A 20,708-nucleotide genomic window follows, 5' to 3' on the forward strand; every position below is an offset into this window, starting at 1 on the left:
TCTTGATGATGATGTTTATAATGTGATGTTGTCATGTGAAATGAGAGTGTGACGATGTCAGTATGTTTGAGGTGATATTTATAACTATTATGTTGTTGCATGTATGAATAATGATCTAAATGATGAGATTGATTTAATACTTGAGTTGCACTGAATTATATGATATTATGTATTTTTCGATTGTGATTGAGACGTAATCCAAGAGGGGATTACTTGAGTTGTCAATGCATTTATGTTAGGATCAGAGAGGGGTCTTAACACAATGATTTGATGATATGATTATGCATCATAAGAGTTGTGTCAAGAGGCGTGTCTCCTCGTTCATAGAGGGGACTAATGGTTGTCCCAAACTCAAAGTGGGGGCTCATGGGTTCGCAGAGATTGTGACCTGGTTTTCAGAGAGAATCAAATATTGAGTTGGTCACATGCATATGCATAAAGTTGCATAGTCGAGTTGTATTGCATAATGAATCATATGCATAATTGTTGAGTTGTGATTGGTTGATGAGTTGGGTGTGAGAATGTATTGTGATATACTATGGATGAGATTGTGTAGAACATGTTGTATTTGATATCCTACCTTGCAGTATATGCATGTTATTATTGAATGTGATTTCTCACCCCTTTTGTTTGAATGTTGTCTTTACATGGACATCGTGCAAATACTAAAGAGTTGAGTCGCTGTTGTGAGTGGAGGAAGCTTGTTCCTGGAGTTATTTCTTTTAATTTCTTTGTTTTAGCTTTGGTTATGCTTTGATATGTAACACTAAAGAGAGATTTATTTGCTTTGTGTTAAGATTTCTGAGAGGCAATGTATGATCTTGTAATTTATGTTTTGGTGTGATAAGCATTGGAGAAGACTTATGAGTCGATGTTTTTAATTATGATATAAGATTTATTATGAGATTTAAATTGGTATGTTTTAATTGAGTATTTCAGCTGCGATGATACCCTAAGTGAAGGTGAGCATGCAATGACATGTGTTTCATGTTTATTTAAATTAAGTGTTACATGATCAATATGTGTGTGCTTCGAGCTGTGTAACATCTTATGTGTGAATATTGTGAAAAAACTATGATTTAATATTTTATACGTTAGAGAAATTGGATGTTACACCTCATGCCTCTGTCATGATGGAATCTAGAACCTGCCTCACATCAGACCCATCAGAGAAGATACCTTTGTCGATGTCTGTAGACACAATCTCCATAATATGACGACATCTAGGCAAGACATCCTCAGCATGATTATGTCTACTTCTTCTCTAGTATCTCCTGATAAACTGGTCTAGGTGGGTCTTCTGGAGCAGGTTGCACCATTACTAATGTGACACCCTAAAGAATCATCTGATGTAGCCGTCCACGTAGCTCCATTCGTTCGTTTGAGGCAATGGTTGCAATGCAGACATGGAAACCAAAAATATATTGCCCTGATCATCATTTTCATCCAACTATCATATTTTACACTCTGTCTAAACTATCATTCATCCAATTTCTACTCATTTCCTTAGTTATACATCAATTTCTACTCATTTACACAAACTATTCAAAACATAAAAAAAAAACTTACAATTTTTCACTTTGCTTTAGTATTGGATGATGTTTCTGATGTTGATTGAAATTCATTTGACCTCGGTTGCTTGATTTTGGACTTGTTAATGAGAATAAATTTGAGAGAATTTGAAATATTTTTTGAAAAATATGAGAAATGAGAAAGAGTTACAGTGCTATTTATACTTCAAAGCGCTATGGAGATGCATCTACGACATTATTTCATAGATGCATCTCCGAAATATTTTAACATTAACTTAGACTTGAGTGCATTTAAAGATACATCTCCAAAGCCTATGGACATTTAAATATTTTCACATGCTGGTTAATAAACATACAAAGTACATTAAAAATTTCAAAAAATTATTCCAGAGAAACAATGTCAGAGGAATTTCTGAATATAATATCTAAATACACCCTATGTGCAATTACGTTGAATATACATGGTTATTAGTTGAGTCATAAATTTGTTTGGATAGTAATCTTTTGGAGACACCCTGAATAAACCCATGTGTGCAAAACATGTTGGTTAAGCAATGTAACGAGTAATATCAGAGTTTGTTCGAATATTACCCAGCATATTGTTATTAATGCAGTGTGTAAAAAACTATACACATTTTTAACCAATCAATCAAATTAAAAATTATACTGATCTAAACCTATAGGTTAAGTCTAGGCCACCTGTTCGTTGGTCACCCGCCATAGTGATAACCTATTGATACTGCTATCAACTGCATGAAACAATTGATCTTTCACAATTTAACATTCAATTCAATCAAACTCGTGAGTTATTGAACCACTATGAGCTTCAGCGTCAGAATTCAAGTCACTCGAGTTCCAAACCCTAAATCCTCTGTCCATTAAAACTGGCGATCAATTTAATCCGCCATAATATATGAAATATGCCCACAATTTGAAGACTACAAAAAATGTAATGCTATCACTTTATCAACAAAAAGAGAGAGTAATGCTACCAAATAACTCCGGTAAATTATGTGCCCAATGTCACTGTTCAATAAAATAATCAATTGGATCCCTGTAGGTTTTAAACTGCACCTTTAACCCTTTAGCTTGAAACTCCATGTGAACTACATTACTGAACCAACAGCCGGTAAAAAAATGTCAGTTGAATCTCCATGTGAACTAACTCGAGACTTGTTCACAGAACTTGTTGATTACATAGGGAATGTGCAGCATCGTTCACTAGTTCACAAAACTAACAAGATTTAAAATCTTAAAATTACACTGTAAATTTATAGGGATATCAAGAGCCAGATTCTCAAGATTGTCTTTAGCAACACAATTTTCTGGCAGACATTTCATTCCTATCTTTCCACCAGGTACCACAATACCAAGATTCTCCCCTCTGATGACAAAAAGCCAACTGTCCAAACTCTTACAAAACAATCTGCAAACAATTATGTAACTAGAGCAAGTGAAATGTTATTTGGCACGTCTTCTCCTGTCTCTGTCTCTGTCCCTGTCCCTGCCTCTATCCTTATCATAATCATCCCTCTCCCTGCTTCCACTCTTCTCCCTGAGCCGGTCTCTTCCTCTATCACTGTCAAAATCATAATTTTTATCCCTTTTTCTTTCTCTTTCTCGTTCCCGTTCTAAATCTCTTTCTCTATCTCTGTCTTTGCTTGATGGTTTCTGTCGTGGACTACCACTTGGACTATGGCTGCGGTGTCGCTTTCTTGAGACATCGTGCCTATCCCTCCTCTCTGAAGACGTTCTACCTGCAATTTTCAAATAATCAAAAACGTTTGAAAGCTTGATCCCATATAATGTGTACCAAGACATCAAACACTAACAGACACATTCACATTTTAATGGTGTACTTTTGCAAGAACTTAAGTGTGCTTGGAAAGGGTCGAGCAATGAGTTAAAAATGGAAATGAATGAAAGCTCGCATTGTATATCATGATTCATGCTTAGATACATTTTGGATTTTCACCCCATGTCTCTTCCCAAATACATTTTTTCCATCTGCTGACAGGAAAGAATTGCAGTTAATTATTTGTTTCCGACTTTCCGTTTTTTTAATGGAGCGCCTCAAGAATAGGAAGCTATATTATGATGACATAGCCATTACAAGACCAGGTAGGCCATCCTCAGTTAAGACACAAATAAAATTAGAACCACACAGGGTAAATTTGCCATGAAATTACACAGCAAGACAGAGTGAGTAAATAAATCAAAGAATATGGTGGCAGAAGAAAGACCACTATTGCATACTTTTATTATCTGGTTTCAGTAACATACATCTACTGAACCAAGGAAAACCACTATGGACCACAGGAAAAGAATATTGCAGACACTATGCAACTAAACTATCACCATCAAATCATAACTCATGTGCAAACATCCTCTCAATTTATGTTACACAAAATAACATCACATAAAATTGCAGCAAGCCACCGAAGTCAAATAGACACTATAAAGTAAAACTAGCGTTGGAATTTTAATTTTGTTAAGAGTCCCACATCGGACAATATATGGCCTGAACATGGGTTTATAAGTGGAGGCAGTCCTCACTCTACCAACCGGTTTTGTAGGGTTGAGTTAGGCCCAATCACACGTTCTTAACATGGTATCAGAGCCTGGTTTAAGATCCGGTGGGCCACCTATTATGGTTTCCGCTATCGGACCACCCACCATTTATTTCCATGCTCCAGATGTCCAGTCCTGGGCATGAGGGTGTGTTTTAAGAGTCCCACATCGGATAATATATGGCCTGAACATGTGTTTATAAATGGGGGCAGTCCTCACTCTACCAACCGGTTTTGTAGGGTTGAGTTAGGCCCGACCACATTTTTTAACATGGTATTAGAGCCTCGTTTAAGATCCGGTGGGCCACCTACTATGGTTTCCGCTATCAGTCCACCCACCATTTATTTCCACGCTCCAAATGTCCAGTCCTGGGCGTGAGGGGGTGTGTTAAGAGTCCCACATCGGACAATATATGGCTTGAACATGGGTTTATAAGTGGGGGCAGTCCTCACTCTACCAACCGGTTTTGTAGGGTTGAGTTAGGCCCAATCACACATTCTTAACAAATTCGATTTTAAGTTTCTAAAGGGAATATGAAAAGTAACTTAAGATAGATGACTGGCATTTATTCGAAAAATTAAAAAGCAATATCAAATATAAATGACAGAAAGACAGGTTGAAATGCCTAATGTGTACCAGAATCACTAGAACTTTCATAATTGTCATCCTAATGTCGGTATTAAAAATGCCTCTATGACAGAAAGACAGGTTGAAATAACTTACTACTGCCTTGACCATCCTCACTAGAATCTGATATACCGTACTCCACTTGCAACCTTTTTCGATGCATCAGAACTTTTTTCTCAATTTCCTCTAAATTTTTAATTCCCCTTTCTTCAAGAGACTCGCGATATTCAATTAAAGCAACCTCCAAGCGTCTCAACTTTTGCCTGTATAACAGTTGATACTAAACTCCATAAGTATAAGAGAACAAATACAACATAAATAAAAATCTTTTGTTTAGTGTAACCAAAAAGACAGAAAAGAACTTCTACTTGCGTTTGAATTGCTTTTGTGGAAAGAAAATTAAAACTACTGAATATTATCTAGAACAAAAGAGACAGAAATCAAAAAAGGAAATACAATGCAACCTCTGCTCTTCATTCATTCCACTGTAAGCATGAGCTGGAAAACTTGAATCAGCAACAGCCTCTGATTCATCAGCTTTAAGATGGCCATCACCCACATTCTCACTACCAGAAGATGAGTAGCTTAACCCAAGATTTTTTCCACCTTTCCCTTGCTCATCATCACTCTCATCATCCTCCCGAGCCCATTTAGAAGCTGGCAAAATCAGATCATTCTTCTCTCTTTTTGCGAAGGCTTTAAGTTCAGGCTGTGGAATAGAAAGTGTTGGCGCTAAAGGTGCAGAACCTTTGCCTTGCAACTGCGAATCTTCCTCCCCATAGTGGTTCAATCCAGATATTCCCATTGGTTCAGGATCTGCACTTGTTTCTCGCCGACTACTTGAATATTTCCCTGAACTTGCTTGGTTGAGGGGATATTTCAATTCATCATCTAGTTCGTAACCTCTTTGCTTTTCTGCCTCTTCAAGACTTAGCAACCGTGCAACCATCATTTCTCTACCACCAACAAGTGACAATCCATTGTGTCGGCACCGTCTTTCCAGCTCAGCAAGAGGAAGACTCATTAGCTCTTTCATTGCAGCTCCTCGACCCATTGACAATGCAGCATCTTGGTCGGTCTTGTCACCAACAACAGCATCTTCAGAAGTGATCTTCTGCTCAATCTCAGGTGCATCACCACATATGGAGTGGAATGGTATTACACCAGAGTTCCCAGGTCTGAGGAAAGTGGCTCTTAAGCCATTAACATAAGCATCTGAAAAGAGAAACCAATCGGCCCACACTTGCAAAACCTTCAGTACTCGTTCCTGGAACATTTCAGATAAAGATTGGAAACAGAATAAGAAAGAATAGTAAGAAATTATGTCAAAGCAATCTATTGTTGTTCAGCCTACCTTAAGGGCTTCGGCAGTAATACGCCCCATTATGCTCCGATACAAGTCATTAAAACTCTCCATTATGTCAGGTAACGTAGCTTCAAACTTGGTACGATATGCCGATGCATTTCTTACAGGAGCACTACTATTATGAAGAATATCAGAGACAAGCATAAGCCTTGCAATTTTAGTAGGAATAGGGGTTTCTTTGAGTGTCAAGGATTCTGTCAAAACTTCAACTATCTGCAATTAAGAAAAGATAGTGTATAATTAGGAAAGCCTCCTCCCAAATGCACCATATAAGACGATTCCAAAATATGACTTAAATGATAGCTCGTGAGAAAAGAGATAGGTGGTTTTGGAGAGGACCATAGGGCTTGGAGTGATAAGGAGGTCATGGATTCAATTCCCTCCATTACAAAAATAACAACTAACAACTAGCATTTGTCATTTCGAAAAGCAAAAATGATAGCATGTGAGCAACATCAACACCAAACTATAGTCCTTTCTTTATACTCCCTTTGTTCCTTTTTAAGTGTCATTTTTTGACCTTTTACAAGTATCAAGAAAGCTAATAAGTGTTGTTACTTTTTAAACAATGATTATCCTTTTTGCCTATAATACCCTTAGCTTTTTATTAATTAGTTTGACTTTTTCCCTCTCTAATAAGTAACTAGAGGCAATTTTGACAAAACTACAATTAATACTACTTTGAACTTTGAAATGACACTTAAAAATAAACAATTTTTTTAAAAAAAGTGACACTTAAAAAATAAGGGAGGGAGGGAGTATTTCTGAAGATAACCCATTTTAAGCTTAAGAGGTCTGCATAACTTATAGGATTAACAATGCATATATAGCATTCCGAAGTGATAATATCTGTATGTAGTCTTATTTTAGTATATAAGCTAAAGCTTGTATAAACAGTGTACAACACCTATGTGTAGAGATTAAGAAAGGAAGGGTAACCCCTACTTCTATGCTCCCATACGTTGATCTCTTAACTAGCTCACTCTGTGCTAGTAAAATTTTCAACCTTGGTGTCAATGATTTCTAATTTTCTATACAAAATAGCATGTTATAGCTGAACTTGCGAATATCATGTTTGATAAAATAAATAGTATTATCCTGTTTGTTGCAATACATAGTATCTTCTCTCTGATTAGAGAGGTTGTCAGCAGTTACTTCCAGTTTATTTTCCGATATACTGAGACAACAACATAGTATTCACAACAGAAGAGCAGTTTCAAATACAACTCGTTTACTTTTGTTCTGGTACAGAGTTGTTGTGGACATAGATTGATTATTTGGGAATGACATGGACCAGGTGAAGGCCAGACCTTGCCATAAGGTTGTCAAGTCCAATGCTTGAATTTAAGTTATAGAGCCGATCAAGGATTCAACCCAAAGGTTAGATCAAGACCTAGGCTTATTAAATGGAGTCATGGAAAAAGTAAGCAGATGGGCTAAAATGGATAAGCAAGCTGGAGATAATTTTTACTGACAGAAAACCAGATAAATCAAGTATACTGATGGGAGTTACAGAAATGGATGAACAGAGTGACAATACTACCTCGCCAGCTGCATCGGCGTTATCCAAAGAAAACCCCATAGTCCCCTTTATCTGACTTCTCTCTAATGTTAAAGCACGTAGCATGTCCTCAAACTCATCCCTCTGTGCATCAGTCAGTGTTCTTTCAGGTTCTACACGCTGCAATACTCATCAAAACAAGGAAAATTAAAAAGTTGTTTTGATCAGGAGAGACACTATTGAATTTGTATACATCCTGACTAAAAATACAACAGTAGAAAGTACCCTGCTCCTTCCAGCAGCATGTGTGGAGCCAGATTCTTTGTCATGTTCTGGACTTTTGGTTATTGGTAATGCAGGAGGAATCCATCTGTGAAAAGAAAAAGAAAAAAAAAACTATTTGTTCAGTACACACTTAATCCAACTGAACTATCCAGAGAACATTAAAATAAAATTAAAAAATGATTGCTCAATCAGCCCCCAAAAAATGCGGCATTTTACCAGAAACACTTCCAGTAGGGTATTTTGACAGTTTGAGCACATAGGAGGGGCGGATTGAGAATTTTTTTTAAAAATCCATCAAGTCTTTTTCTTCCTCTTTTATATTCTAACTTTTGGCTATAAGCATTAACAAGCCAAATATTCACTGAAAGGACAAGAATAATTAGAGTACCTTCCACTACCCGTTATCATGATAAAAGGTTCAGTTCGCCATCTTTGAAGAGTATCACCCTGCATTGCAAAGAAAATAAAACATTTTCAATCAAGTTAGAAATAACTGTTGCATCATTACATCAAAATGTAAGTTATTTCCCTTCTTGGATGCTTTAGTATTCTTAAAATACATGAAAATCTTATAATATATTGATCGTAGCTTCTAATTTAGATTATCCAAGATAATCTATTAGAATTGGAATGCATATTTCTTTGCATATCTCGATGTGTTTCCTTATTTAATCAAATTATGGATCTAGCATTGTTATAAATAAGATTTAGAGCGTAGTCTTGTGCAATAAGAACAGTCAACAAATAATATATACCAATATCCAATATAAATTTTATTCTGATTATTTTTCTCTACCTATACATAGAAAGACCTTATAACTTCAACATTGTATCTGAGCAGTATCATCTTCCATAGATTGTTCTCACTATTGCAATATCAAGTTCCATAAAATTTGAAAATATATCGTCAAACCGTTAATATTTTCATAATTTTTTTCTTCTCCTTGGTTGTGCATATTCCGATCACCCCTTCTCTCTCAAGTTAATTCATAGTCAGTGGGTTCTTCTACTTGCCAATTCCAAAACCTGTGTCAGATTCTTAGACCAGTTATCTACTTAGCCTCACTGCTGTCTCCACTTTTTAGTAGTCTCTGTAACCCTTCCCAGCAGTCTCACCTTGGCTATCCCAGAAGCCACGCATGCCTAGCTATCTCACAGAAGCAAAATTTCCCCAGGTTCTGTCGTAGTTGTAGTTTGTCCATATGGGATGGGACCTCAACTTCAGCTCCAAATGCAACCTGTAACCCCATCTTTTGTCTCTTAGAACTCGGGTTTTAGACTAACTCAACCCCAAAGTTAGCACATGTGTTGAGGGTTGCCTAGTGCCTACACTTTTAAATTTCTAATCACTATTTAGACCATGTGACTATTGAATGTGAACTCTCAACACTCTGAATAATGCCTAGGACTGGCAGTATAGAGCATGAAATCTGTAGGACTAGATTAGACATCTGCAGGCGGCCCAACGGATTAGAATTTGTATTTTGGTCTAACTCAATCCCATAAGCTAGCTCACATGGTGAGGGTTTCCCCACATTTATAACCAGGGCCGTAACACTATTTGATTTAGTACTCTCAACAGTCCCAAATGCGATCTCACCCCATAAACCTCCAACAGGAGATTATAATTAGTTAATTTCCTAATTAATTAAGATCAGAAGTCCAGTATTTGTATGAATAAGAACTAGTTCTCTGTCTTTTATAATAAGATCATTCAACTTCTTTTTTTGACTAAAAGAAACTCGCATCAAAATCAATATAATTTTATTATAACTATTTCTTTTCTACCCCTTGCCTAAAAAAACTAACCTTATAATTTCAAAAGATTTTACCAATATATTACTAGAAAGTAACTGTTTTAATCATTATATTACTAGAAACTAAATTGAATTTTCATAAAATTAAAATTGATGTACCTGAGCAAATGAATAGAGTCTCCAAACATAATAGGTATGCTCCTTCGAGCCAAGAACAAACAAGAAACTGAAAAGGGGATTGCCACGACCCCTCTCCATAATAGCTTGTTCAAAAGCACATCCTCCGTCCAAGACATACAAAGCCATTGTATCAATTACATGCCTTAGATGTTCATCCTCAGGAGGTGTAACCATTATATCAGGAACATTAGGAGTAAGAACCTAGCAAAAGTTACAGCAGGTAGATTAGGGGTAAGAACCATTATATCAGGAACATCAAGAGTAAGTGTGACCTTCATACTTTTTTACCCTATGGTATTTTACGTATTTTATTTTATAAAAAATTCTGCCATCGGGTATTTAGAGGATAGTTATCCATAAACAAACAGCATTGCAAAAGATGAAAGTTTATATGAAAGATTCATACGTAAGTGTTTCTAAAAAAGATAATTGCATTAATACATATCAAATTTTAGTTTCACATAAATTTACCAGTTTAATGATTTCTAATCACCATATAACGACATAAGAAGGTCTTGCTTTAAACAAATTATGAGAAGCAAAAGCAGAGAACTTACCAGTTCAGAGTTCTGATTAGGCACTGATGTGACTGGTGGACCTGATGGGCCCGACAAGATAACAGTGTTACCCTGTAAATAAAGTGAGTAAAACATTAAACAGAAAGGTAGGCCAATGACATAAAAGTCTTGTTATGCATAGGTCCAAAAAGACCGAGAATGCTATTTAGCACGGTCGTCTTTTATATTTAATATGTTGAAAAACACATCAAGTAGATCCTTTATAGTAGTCCTTGTACATGGGTGAGGGGTGTATCGGAAAAATAAGCACTGAAGGGTAATTGTTCCCAAATTGTAATTTTAATGCTCAAAAGTTGATTAAGTTAACTTTCTTTAAAAAGATAATCAGAAGCAAGCAACAATACCTCTTTACTCCTGATGGCCATATGCCCTGGTGGAGGTGCAGGTAATGCTTGTGATGGGAGGGCAACGGACTTTCCCCATCCAATTTTCAATTCGTACTCATAAACCACAACTCCTGCAGAAACCATTTGTTCAGTCTTGTATTTACACATTTCTTTCTAGGGAAAATTCAGATTATACAAGCATCTAGAAGTAGCTTAATGTTCCAGTTGGCTTATAGATTCTTTGTATAGAAGTAGAGTAGATTCAATGCACCAAAAAGAAGAGAGCAAGCTTTTATTATTCCTTTTGCAAATTGCAAGTGTCTAGAATTTACTAGCCTTGTAAACTTGATGTATAAAATATGACATCTGAGAGATCAATCACTTAAGCAAATTCAGAATCATTTCATCCTATACTTCTCAAAGATCTTAACTAATAGCATTTGAAGATAGGTATTAATATTCATTTAAAATCAAAGTTTGAAGAAGTTTAGCATAGCATTTCTGGTTTCAGATATAAAAAAAATGCAGACCTTGCATTTCGTCTTTAGCAGCCTGTCCATCAACCCTGTTCATGAATGCAACAAAACCACAGTTTCTTTGCCGCCTTCGCTCTTCCTCTGTCCTAGGCCACATTATCTTCACACTAGCAATAGGTCCAAATCTTCCAAAGGTGCGCAGAAGAAAGTTTTCATCAACCTAAAAATTGTAAAGTTAGCAACATGAGACTACACACCTTAATTCTCAAAGAACAACAAATCTCACTCATTGAGCAGATTGTCAAACCTGGGGTGAAAGATTTCCAACGTAAAGATTTGTAGTTTGTGGATCACCATCATCAAAAGATCCTGGAAGTTTTCCACTTGGATCAAAATCGTCAGGCAGTTCATCAAAACGACTGGACTGTTGATAAGAGAGAAAACTATCAGCATAACTACTTCATAAATGTACTGAATACAGAGGACTAAAATGAAATAAAAAATATGCAATATACTAGTAACTATTTTTGCTATGTAGATTATAAAGTACACCAAGTCGTATCTGTAATGCATAAAATCAAAACAGGCAAAAGAAACAAATGCAAAGGAAACCAAATAAAAATGAATTTCTATGATACATTTACCATAAACTTAATAAAAATTAGTCTTACCCAACAGCATTCTACATTCACTAGAAGAGAAATGTACAAGCAATAAACAAGCTTCGTGCATTTAAAGATATAAGGACCAAATTCCAAACCCAAGCCACCTATAAGCAGTATGCTAACAAGTAAGAAAAGGTATCACTAACAATAGAATGCTCTCCAAGACGCCCATCACGCCATTGTTCACGATCTTGATTTCGTCTTTCCCTCATCTCTTGCTCTTGCTTTAGCTCCTCCATAAAATGATCAATATTCCTTGACTTTCCTTTCTCTTTTTCCTTAGGCTTTTCTTCCTCTTTCTGAAACGTACAACACACAAGCATTAGATCTGTATACATCTCAACATTGAAAATAAAACCAGATGTCAAAGCTTCAATCACAATACTGACTTTTCTTTCAGGTTCTTTACCCTTGGATGCCAATGGTGGGGGTATAAAAGACGGTACATACCTGCAAATGAACATAAACGATGAACTTCCATACCAATTTACTAAAATACATTTGACTAACTAAAGTACTGTTAGGAATAACTGTTGTTCTCTAGTTACAGTCATTATTATTAGGCTTATTGTTTACTGTTTTACTGTTAGAATTCAGTTACAGTTGTTTGAATGTAGTTACAGTTAGTTTTCATATAGTTATAGTTAGTTACAAGCTGTTGCAACAGTTTGCACTTGGTCTAAGAGTGAGAGTTTAGAAGTTCACTTATAAATACTCTAGCATGTAACTATTCTAATCAATAGAGAGATTCAAATCATTCTATCATAACAAACTCTGTTATGAGTATCTCTTTCTATATATTCTCTCCCCCTCTCTCTCAAATTCTGACAAGTGGTTGTAGCATTTCCAAAGCAAACCCTTGACGGGATGTCCAACAACATATTTAGGACAGACTCTGATACCACCTTGGAATTTGGGTTGGCCTAACTGAACCTTACAAAACCGGTTTGTAAGGTGAGGACTTCCCAAACTTTATAAACACTACATGGGCCATATCTCTAGGCAACGTGGGACTAAATCCACCCCCTCACACCCAACACATGCCATTCTCTGGCTAACAAATTACTGCAGGAAATCATGTAACTTCCTCATACTACAAAGCATAAGCAGCATATGTCTTAGAATCTAAAAAAGATTAGCAGATATGTAGGTCTCTAATTGTTATGTATTGTGGTTAATGATCCAAGAAAAGGGAACTTTAAAAAAATATAACTATCACAAAAAACTATGAAGATTGTCTTGTAAATCTCTCTATCTTTTAAACTGCTTTCTATGTATGACAATGAAGATATTCTTCACTAATGAGTCGTGAAATTCTATAGATGAATGTCTAATTCAGTTATAGATGAAGCAATGGTAATGAGTAACTAAAGATTAAAACGTGAGACAAACATATAGAAGTTATGGTTTAAATTTAATGCCTAAGACAATCAATGTAGAAACAGCAAAGTAATCAACAACACTTACACATATGTTCATTGATTTGGAAAATCCATATAATAATGTATCAAAAAAGGTATTGTAGAAGGTTTTTGAGAAAGAAGTTCATATTGCATAGATTCAAGCAATCAAGAAAATGTAGGATAGTTACACCCGGAGTGAAAAAACCAGGTGGGGCTAGGCTACAAAGACTTTCTTTTAACTATAGGGAATTAGGGATGCATCAAAGTCACCTTTGAGTATCTATCTTTTTAACTTGGCATAATATGTGCTGAGTGAACATGTCTGAGAATCAATGACACAATGCAAGCTTTTTGTAGGATATATAGTCATAGTAGGAGAGTCAGTAGAAGATATAGATGGGAAGCTAGAGATGGCAAAAGAAACCAGCTTTGGAATCACATGGCTGTTATACAAGTAGAATTGAGATGGAGTAATTAAAATGTAAATTTAGCAATTATCGTACAACACAGGTAAAAATTTGACTCCGCAAATCATACGTCAAGTATTGATTTTGGATGTTGTATAAATGAGACTTAAGATGTGAGTACCTATCTTTTTAACTTGGTATCATATGCGTTATTGAACATGTCCAAGAACTGATTCTTCCTATTGTGGAAAAAGATGGTAGAATCTTCTCTGAATTATTCGAGCATGTATAAAGAAGAACTACATGAATCCCATTCCAAACGAGAGAAAATCATATGGAGAGTAGTCTAGTAGTTAGAGGTAAAGGTAACCAAGAAAAGTCATAGGTCAACCATTAACAAGAATTCTTATTTAATGGCTTTTTGTCAGAGGTGATTAATAATGGGGCACATGGTGCCATTGTATCCATGTGGCCTCAAGGGACAAGGGTATCACGGAGTGCTTAAGCCTCGCTTGGAATACTTAGGTGACTAGATCCTTCTCCCTATTCAGCTAGCTTTTAAGGGAGCATTTCCCAAGTGCTCAATAGCCGAACTCATCTACTGGGAAAAGGATTTGTTAGTGTTGTTTTGAAAATTGAACCTTTGAATTTTATAGTTCTGCCTATAAAAAAGGACGCTGTAATCCACTTAAGAACCGCCTATTTAAGCAAACAAAAATAGTGATATGCTCAACTTAGTTTGCTTGACTTCCCGTCCTGATTCCATATTCCAAAAAAATGTAATGCTATAGGCATGCCTCAGCTAACTTATCAATAAAGCGCTAAAGGCACACCTCACGTGAAAGAAAAGTGACCTAAGGCACCAAAGGAATGCACCAAACTAAAGGGCACACCTCACGTGAAAGAAAAGTGAACCTAAGGCACCAAACTAAAGGGTGCTGACTCAACCAGCAAGAGGCACTAAGATCTTCTAGTACCTTCGGTCAATGCCGTTTGGACACTTTTACACATTGAGGATTTGTTTTGTTTTCATTTACTGTTTTCATTCATTATAAAATTTGTCACCGTGTGTTCAATTTATTTCTTTTTTTGTACAAATCTTCGGAAACAGAAATCAAGAGACAGTTTTGCAGTGTGTAACACCGGGGTCCAGTGCAAGTGGTTGGTGCGTAGTGTGTGAATGTTGTAAACCCTGGGATACCAAGTTTGACTCCCACTCATCAAAAAAATATGGCGGCTATGCAATTGAAAGTGAAAAGAGCAAGATGAAAATTGAAAACATTTTCTCCAAACACATTCTGAATATATGTCAATATGATGTTGCTATGTATGTAATATATGCTTTAGCTAATAATAACAACAAAAAACTATAAAAGAATATTTTTTACAAAGGAAGAAATGGATCACAATAGCCATAGTAGAATCACAACAACTATGTTAGCACCACAAAAGAAAATGAAATAAACTACAGGAAAGTCACTTTTATAGTTTTAGGCATAATTGGTTTTCCATTAAACCAATTTCATCAGATATGCCCAAACAGTGCAATGTAAGAATATAGATTTGTTATACCTCGAGATAAAGATATAATTAAGCAGTATACCTTCAACAATTACATATACATATGCCTAAACTATTTGAAGACTACTTGAGCAATTTAAAATGTCTGTACAGCAAAAGAACATATATACTTAGTTCTGACAATAAAATCAAACTTTTTATAGAGTATTAACATCATCAGAAAACCATCCAGAATAAGTTTATTTTTTTTTTGGGGGGGGGGGGGGGGGTTATAAAATGAGATGATCTTCAACAGAATATTGACTAAGGAATTTCAGTTGATCTCTTTAAACCAAAATAAATAGAACATGCTATATATCAGGGAGTTGAGAAACTATAGATTATCCCTGAAAGATCCTAGTGGCACAATTACATGAAAAATACTTTTTCAACAAGGTTAATCACAACACTAACATTAAATATTCTTATAGAAAAATATACCATTAAATGTATCGTAATTCATAAAAATCCAATTCAATTTATTAAGGCTTTAAGAACAACCCTACTGAAAATAAAGCTATACCTGAAAGGCATGTGATTTTTCTACTTATGATGCCTGATTTAAAGAGAACATAAACATGTCAATCAAAAGTATTTATTTACCTACTTCCCTTCTTTGGACCAGATACCCCATCTTTGGACTTTTCACCTGTCATCCGCGAATGAATAAAAAAGGCCCATGCTTTTATTAAACTTATTATACAAAATAATAGCAAAAATTATGTATTTATTCACAACATGAAAAGCATGTATAATCAAAACTTCCCAGAGATGAGGCAGAAACAATATATAAAAAAAGGGGTAAGAGATATAGAATTCATCACACTCATACTAACCCTCAGAATCGTCTTTCAATTTATCATTGGGATTTATTGTTCCTCCTCGAACAAAGGTCTTTGACCCGGGAGCGTTATCCCCTTGAAATGACTCTACAAATTCGGCATACAAACGGGCAGTCTCGTCTTCAGCTCTCTGTAGGAAACAAAACTCAATCATGATAACCAGTAAATGTCATTTCTAAATTCTAAGGAGAACCAAACAGATACATCAACCCTACCTTCTTCTTTGCCTCCTCCTCTTCTCTATGCTTCTGAAATGGCGTTTTTTTCCTTGTAATGGAGAACGAACTCATCTTTGCATGAGCAAAGAAACCCTGCGACAAGAAAACAAAACAATACTTAACATATCTCACGACCTCAAATCAGAAAAGTTCCAAGAAACTACACCATTCAAAATGTCTCCCAAATTTCACATGTCATCACTTCTCATTCTTTAAAGCAAACGTTATTTACAATTTTACAACATCTACAATCTCCACTCACTCCTTGAAAATGAAATTTCTAGGCTACCGAAGATTGTTTAGGCTACCGATGGCCACGACTCTATTATGTGCCACCACGTGTGGGGGCAGCTACCCTCCCCTACGCGCTGCTGCAATTGATAACATAGTTTGTAGCATAACACAATCTAGAAGAAACTGCGTCATTAATGCATACACTACCATATCTAATAGTTAAACCCATCCTCAAAACATTCGACAAAAAAAAGCATTCAACAAATGCTAGAAAATCCCTAAAATGCGGTGTCCACATTCTCAATTTCAAGTGACGACAAAAATAAACATCAACCCATTAAGTTATCATTTAACCTATTATTCTAAAGTAAACAATGTTGTGAACGTGAATTGCAAAAATTGCGATATGTCCAAATCGCTGTCATTTCCGCTATTTGAAACACTTTGTATAAATAGCGCATCACGGAACAATAGCGGTTTGTTCAAATTCTGCTATGCTATAACACTATAGTGCCACTACAGCCGCTAATTAACAACACCGAAAGTAAATCCAATAACAATCTAAAAACCCTACTTTGAAAAAAAACAATGAACACAAAATCTCCAGCAACATAGCCATGGGCATAGCAATCTGATAGTGAAAGAAACAAGATGAAAAGCCAAAAGAGGGGAAATCCAAACCTCCCCAAAAAATGAGCGAGCGAGGAAAGGAGCAGCTACAATTACAAGGAACGGACGAAGAATGCGATTGTACAAAGAGTGCTAAAATGAAGGCAACAAAAAAATTATATATAAATATAACTATAATTAATTATAATACAAGAAAATACATGCATGCAAATATAGAAGTTAGCAGGAATGCGTAAATGAAATTACACCTTTCCTAATGTCCCCCAAATTTCACACGTCAACACTCTCATCCCTTAAAACAATCTCTGATTTTCAATTTAACAACATCTACAAACTCCTCAAATAATTAAACACATCCTCAAAACAAAAATAATAGACATTAAACAAATGTTAAGAACTCCTCAAAATACATTGTCTACATTACCAATCTCAAGTGAGCAACAAAATAAAACATTTACACAATAGATTGTCATCTAACCTAATAATGTAAAGTAAATCCAATAACAATCTATAAAACCCCAAGTTAAAAAAACCAATGAACACAAAATCTACACCAACATAAGCTACATAGCCATAGGCATAGCAATCTAATAGTACTGAGAAAGACAAAAAAAAAACGAAAAATCAAAGTAAGAAGCTAAAATCCAAACCTCCCCAAAAGTGAGCGAGCGAGGAAAGAGCAGCTACAACTTCAAGAACCGAACAAAGAATGTAATTATGCAATGAGTACTGAAAGCAACAATTAAAAATCTCGTTAACATGATTATGATTATGATTGGTGAATTGAGAAATGATAAAGAAGGTTATAGGAATGAATAAACGAAAATCGAAACCTGTTAGAGCGAAGAAATGTAACAAAAGAAAGAGGGAAAAGTGAATTGAGCAGTAGAAGCGAAGGAAGAACCCGTCGGAAGGATGCGCAGTGACACTAGTAGTTTCTATCAAAGGGCATGACTACGAGGAAGAGAGGGATTCCAAAAAAAAAATCATTTTTCTTTTTATGAAAGAGGGTTTCCACGTTTGACATTTTGTTTACCACATGACATCACTTTATTATTTTTATTTCAATGTTTTTATTCTATATTTTCTAATTTTTTAAATTGATTTTTTATTTGATATAAATATTTCATAAAAATATTTTTTTTTATATTGAATATTTTTTATTGCAAGGAAAAAGGAGAATCAAAGAATTAGATCTAAGCCACATGTGAATTTGACAAAATAATTGAAAAGTGTTGAATTAGATACCGGTCATATAAGTGAAAATAGCAATATGGTCCTGAAGTCCTACAAGAATATGGTTCTAGGTGAAATATTAGACCAAGACAACAATAAGTCATAGAGGCTAGTAGGTACATAATTTATTATTTTAAAGTTGGAAGAAATAAGAATTGTTGACCCATGGAGAAAGGGATTAATAATTAAAATATTGGGCAGAAGAATTGGTTACAAAGCATTAGAGAATAGGCTTCAACAAATCTAGGTTAGGCGTGGAGTTCTCAACATAATGGATTTAAGGTAAGAGTATCATCTTATCACATTCACAAGTGAATATGGCCAGCACACAATATTGATGGAAGGTACATGGCTTATATATGATCATTATCTCACTGTGAAAGAGTGGTGTCCGGATTTTTTCCCATCTAGCGATGTTATTGAGCACATAACAGTTTGGTTAAAGATATTTGGACTACCAATAAAGCATAATATTATGATGATAAAGTTCTCACCTTCATTGGTGATCACATAAGACAATCTATTAAGGTAGATAAGAATACTCTTACAACGGAAAAGGGAAAATATGCAAGATTTTGTATTCAAGTTGATTTGACTAAACCTTTTTTGGAAATGTTTTCTATCAAAGGAAGGCAATACAAGGTGGAGTGTGAAAGTTTTATCCTTTGTGTTTATTGTGTAGTAGATTTGGTCACTGCATAAGGCTGCAGGATTATAAAAGACTTGGAGAAGACAATGAGTGATTCAGAATATTCCAATGGAGCTACAAATACTGGTGTAAAGGATAACAATGATGTCGCTAATATATGACCCTAGTTAGTGGTTCAAAAGCAACGTAAGGGGCGCAAATACAAAATTGACGATGAAATTAAAGGGTACAATGAAGGCACAACTTCCACTAAAGATGGAGCTTCGACGGAGAGCAGAGTAGTTAATGCAAAAGAGAACATCAATGGGTCACGTTTTAATGTACTTACTAACGATAATGATGATACCACTATTGAGGAGACAATTGATGTCCATGATCTTAATGTCAATCAACATGCAATAACAAGCACAAACGAGGGAGCAAAAATGCTAAATTCAAATAGTGAAATGTTAGATCAACATGTAGAAGAAATAGAAGAATCTCAAAAAAATAAAGAAAAAACCAAAAAAGGAAGGAAGTAACATTGATTATTGGTTCATGTGGCATTGAGAAAGAAAAAAGTAGTAAGATAACATGTGGCACTAAAAGGGTCAATTTGGAGAAACTAGTTGAACCAAACGGTTTGGGTGAGCTGATTAAGAGCCTGGAGATCAAGGAGGTCCTAAATCACACAAGTTTATAGACGAATGAATTATCAATTAGGCCTGAAATGGTGAATTTTAATAATTTGGACCAACTTGTCCCAAAAGAGAATAGGGCATAGGAGTCAATCGAATCATCATGTAACGCGAAAGAAGGTAATATCCCCAATTCTGAAAATCTTAAATCCTTTATCAAAAAGGAAATTAATGGAGAGAAAGAGATGCACGAGGTGATCATGGAGAAATGATGGAAGAAGAAATTAACTCAGAGATGGAGGTTGTTGAGGAGACATCAAGTCAATGTCAGGGGTTACACAACTTTTCTCAATATTGTTTTTATGGATATATATTAACTTAAGATTTTCATATGGAATTGTAAAAGAGATGCGGACAAATATTTTCTTTGAGTTTTTCATAAATATATCCGGGAGACATACCCTGGTGTGTTTCTGATTATGGAAATCATAATAGATACAATAGTGTTTTGCAAGCCTTTTAGACAATTAAGGTTTGATAGTTTTGATTCCACTGAAGTTTGGGGCTTTGTAAGAGGTCTGGCAATGGGTTGGGATTTAGGCAAAGTCAAAGTGATAATAATAGAAAGACGCTTTCAATTCATGCTTGCAAAAGTAACTCAGATGGATGGTAAGGATTGGTTTTTCTCCCTAACCTATGATAGTCCTTGTGAAAATGGTAAGAAGGAGTTGTGAGAGGAGTCAAAAGGAGTTGGTATGACTATAAATGGTGGTTGGTGTAACATCCTAAAACCCCAAATCATAATTAAAAGAATAAAATCATATATTTTAGGATATTACTCAAGCATAACATCCACTTTCCAATTAATTTCAATAATTAACATAAACTTCAATTATCTCATCAACGAAAATACTTAATAAAATTAACATAATCGAATGATTAACTCAAAAACAAATAAGGTGTCTTGTTTCCTAATGTTATAGATCAGAGAATTAAACCAACTAAATAGTGATAAACGATAAAATAAAACGAAGAAAGCTCTGAGGCC

General features: G+C 35.3%; 2 protein-coding genes across 2 annotated transcripts in view; both read right to left on the reverse strand.

Annotated features, from left to right (window-relative positions):
* The window catches only part of LOC127074868 (protein RRC1), a 43,970-nt gene extending 25,849 nt beyond the window's left edge, over positions 1-18,121 (reverse strand). Inside the window, exons 1-2 of the mRNA XM_051016274.1 lie at positions 17,992-18,121; positions 17,809-17,887 (exon numbers count right to left, since the gene is read on the reverse strand). The gene's annotated coding sequence lies outside the window, so the exon portion shown is untranslated. The remainder of the gene's footprint in view (positions 1-17,808; positions 17,888-17,991) is intronic.
* LOC127074867 (protein RRC1) lies at positions 2,690-18,121 on the reverse strand. Its single transcript, XM_051016273.1, has 19 exons — positions 17,992-18,121; positions 17,809-17,887; positions 16,292-16,387; positions 16,071-16,206; positions 15,838-15,883; positions 12,254-12,314; positions 12,011-12,163; positions 11,507-11,623; positions 11,254-11,419; positions 10,742-10,854; positions 10,377-10,448; positions 9,799-10,020; positions 8,271-8,329; positions 7,883-7,967; positions 7,640-7,777; positions 6,085-6,309; positions 5,195-5,997; positions 4,827-4,993; positions 2,690-3,289 (listed from the first exon to the last, which is right to left on the reverse strand). Exons 3-19 carry the CDS (start codon positions 16,364-16,366, stop codon positions 2,994-2,996), a joined length of 2,934 nt encoding a protein of 977 aa, XP_050872230.1. The 5' UTR covers positions 16,367-16,387; positions 17,809-17,887; positions 17,992-18,121; the 3' UTR covers positions 2,690-2,993.
* Positions 18,122-20,708: the final 2,587 nt, after the last annotated feature.

This window comes from Lathyrus oleraceus, chromosome 4 (genome assembly GCF_024323335.1).
Source record: "Lathyrus oleraceus cultivar Zhongwan6 chromosome 4, CAAS_Psat_ZW6_1.0, whole genome shotgun sequence".
Taxonomy (NCBI): domain Eukaryota; kingdom Viridiplantae; phylum Streptophyta; class Magnoliopsida; order Fabales; family Fabaceae; genus Lathyrus; species Lathyrus oleraceus.

Excerpts from the sequence above, each read along its gene's own strand:
- LOC127074867 (XM_051016273.1), bottom strand. The coding sequence starts at position 16,366 with ATGAGTTCGTTCTCCATTACAAGGAAAAAAACGCCATTTCAGAAGCAT. Across the intron at positions 15,884-16,070 it reads ATTGAAAGACGATTCTGAGG|GTGAAAAGTCCAAAGATGGG; the intron begins GTTAGTATGAGT and ends CGCGGATGACAG. Across the intron at positions 5,998-6,084 it reads TTACTGCCGAAGCCCTTAAG|GAACGAGTACTGAAGGTTTT; the intron begins GTAGGCTGAACA and ends GAAATGTTCCAG.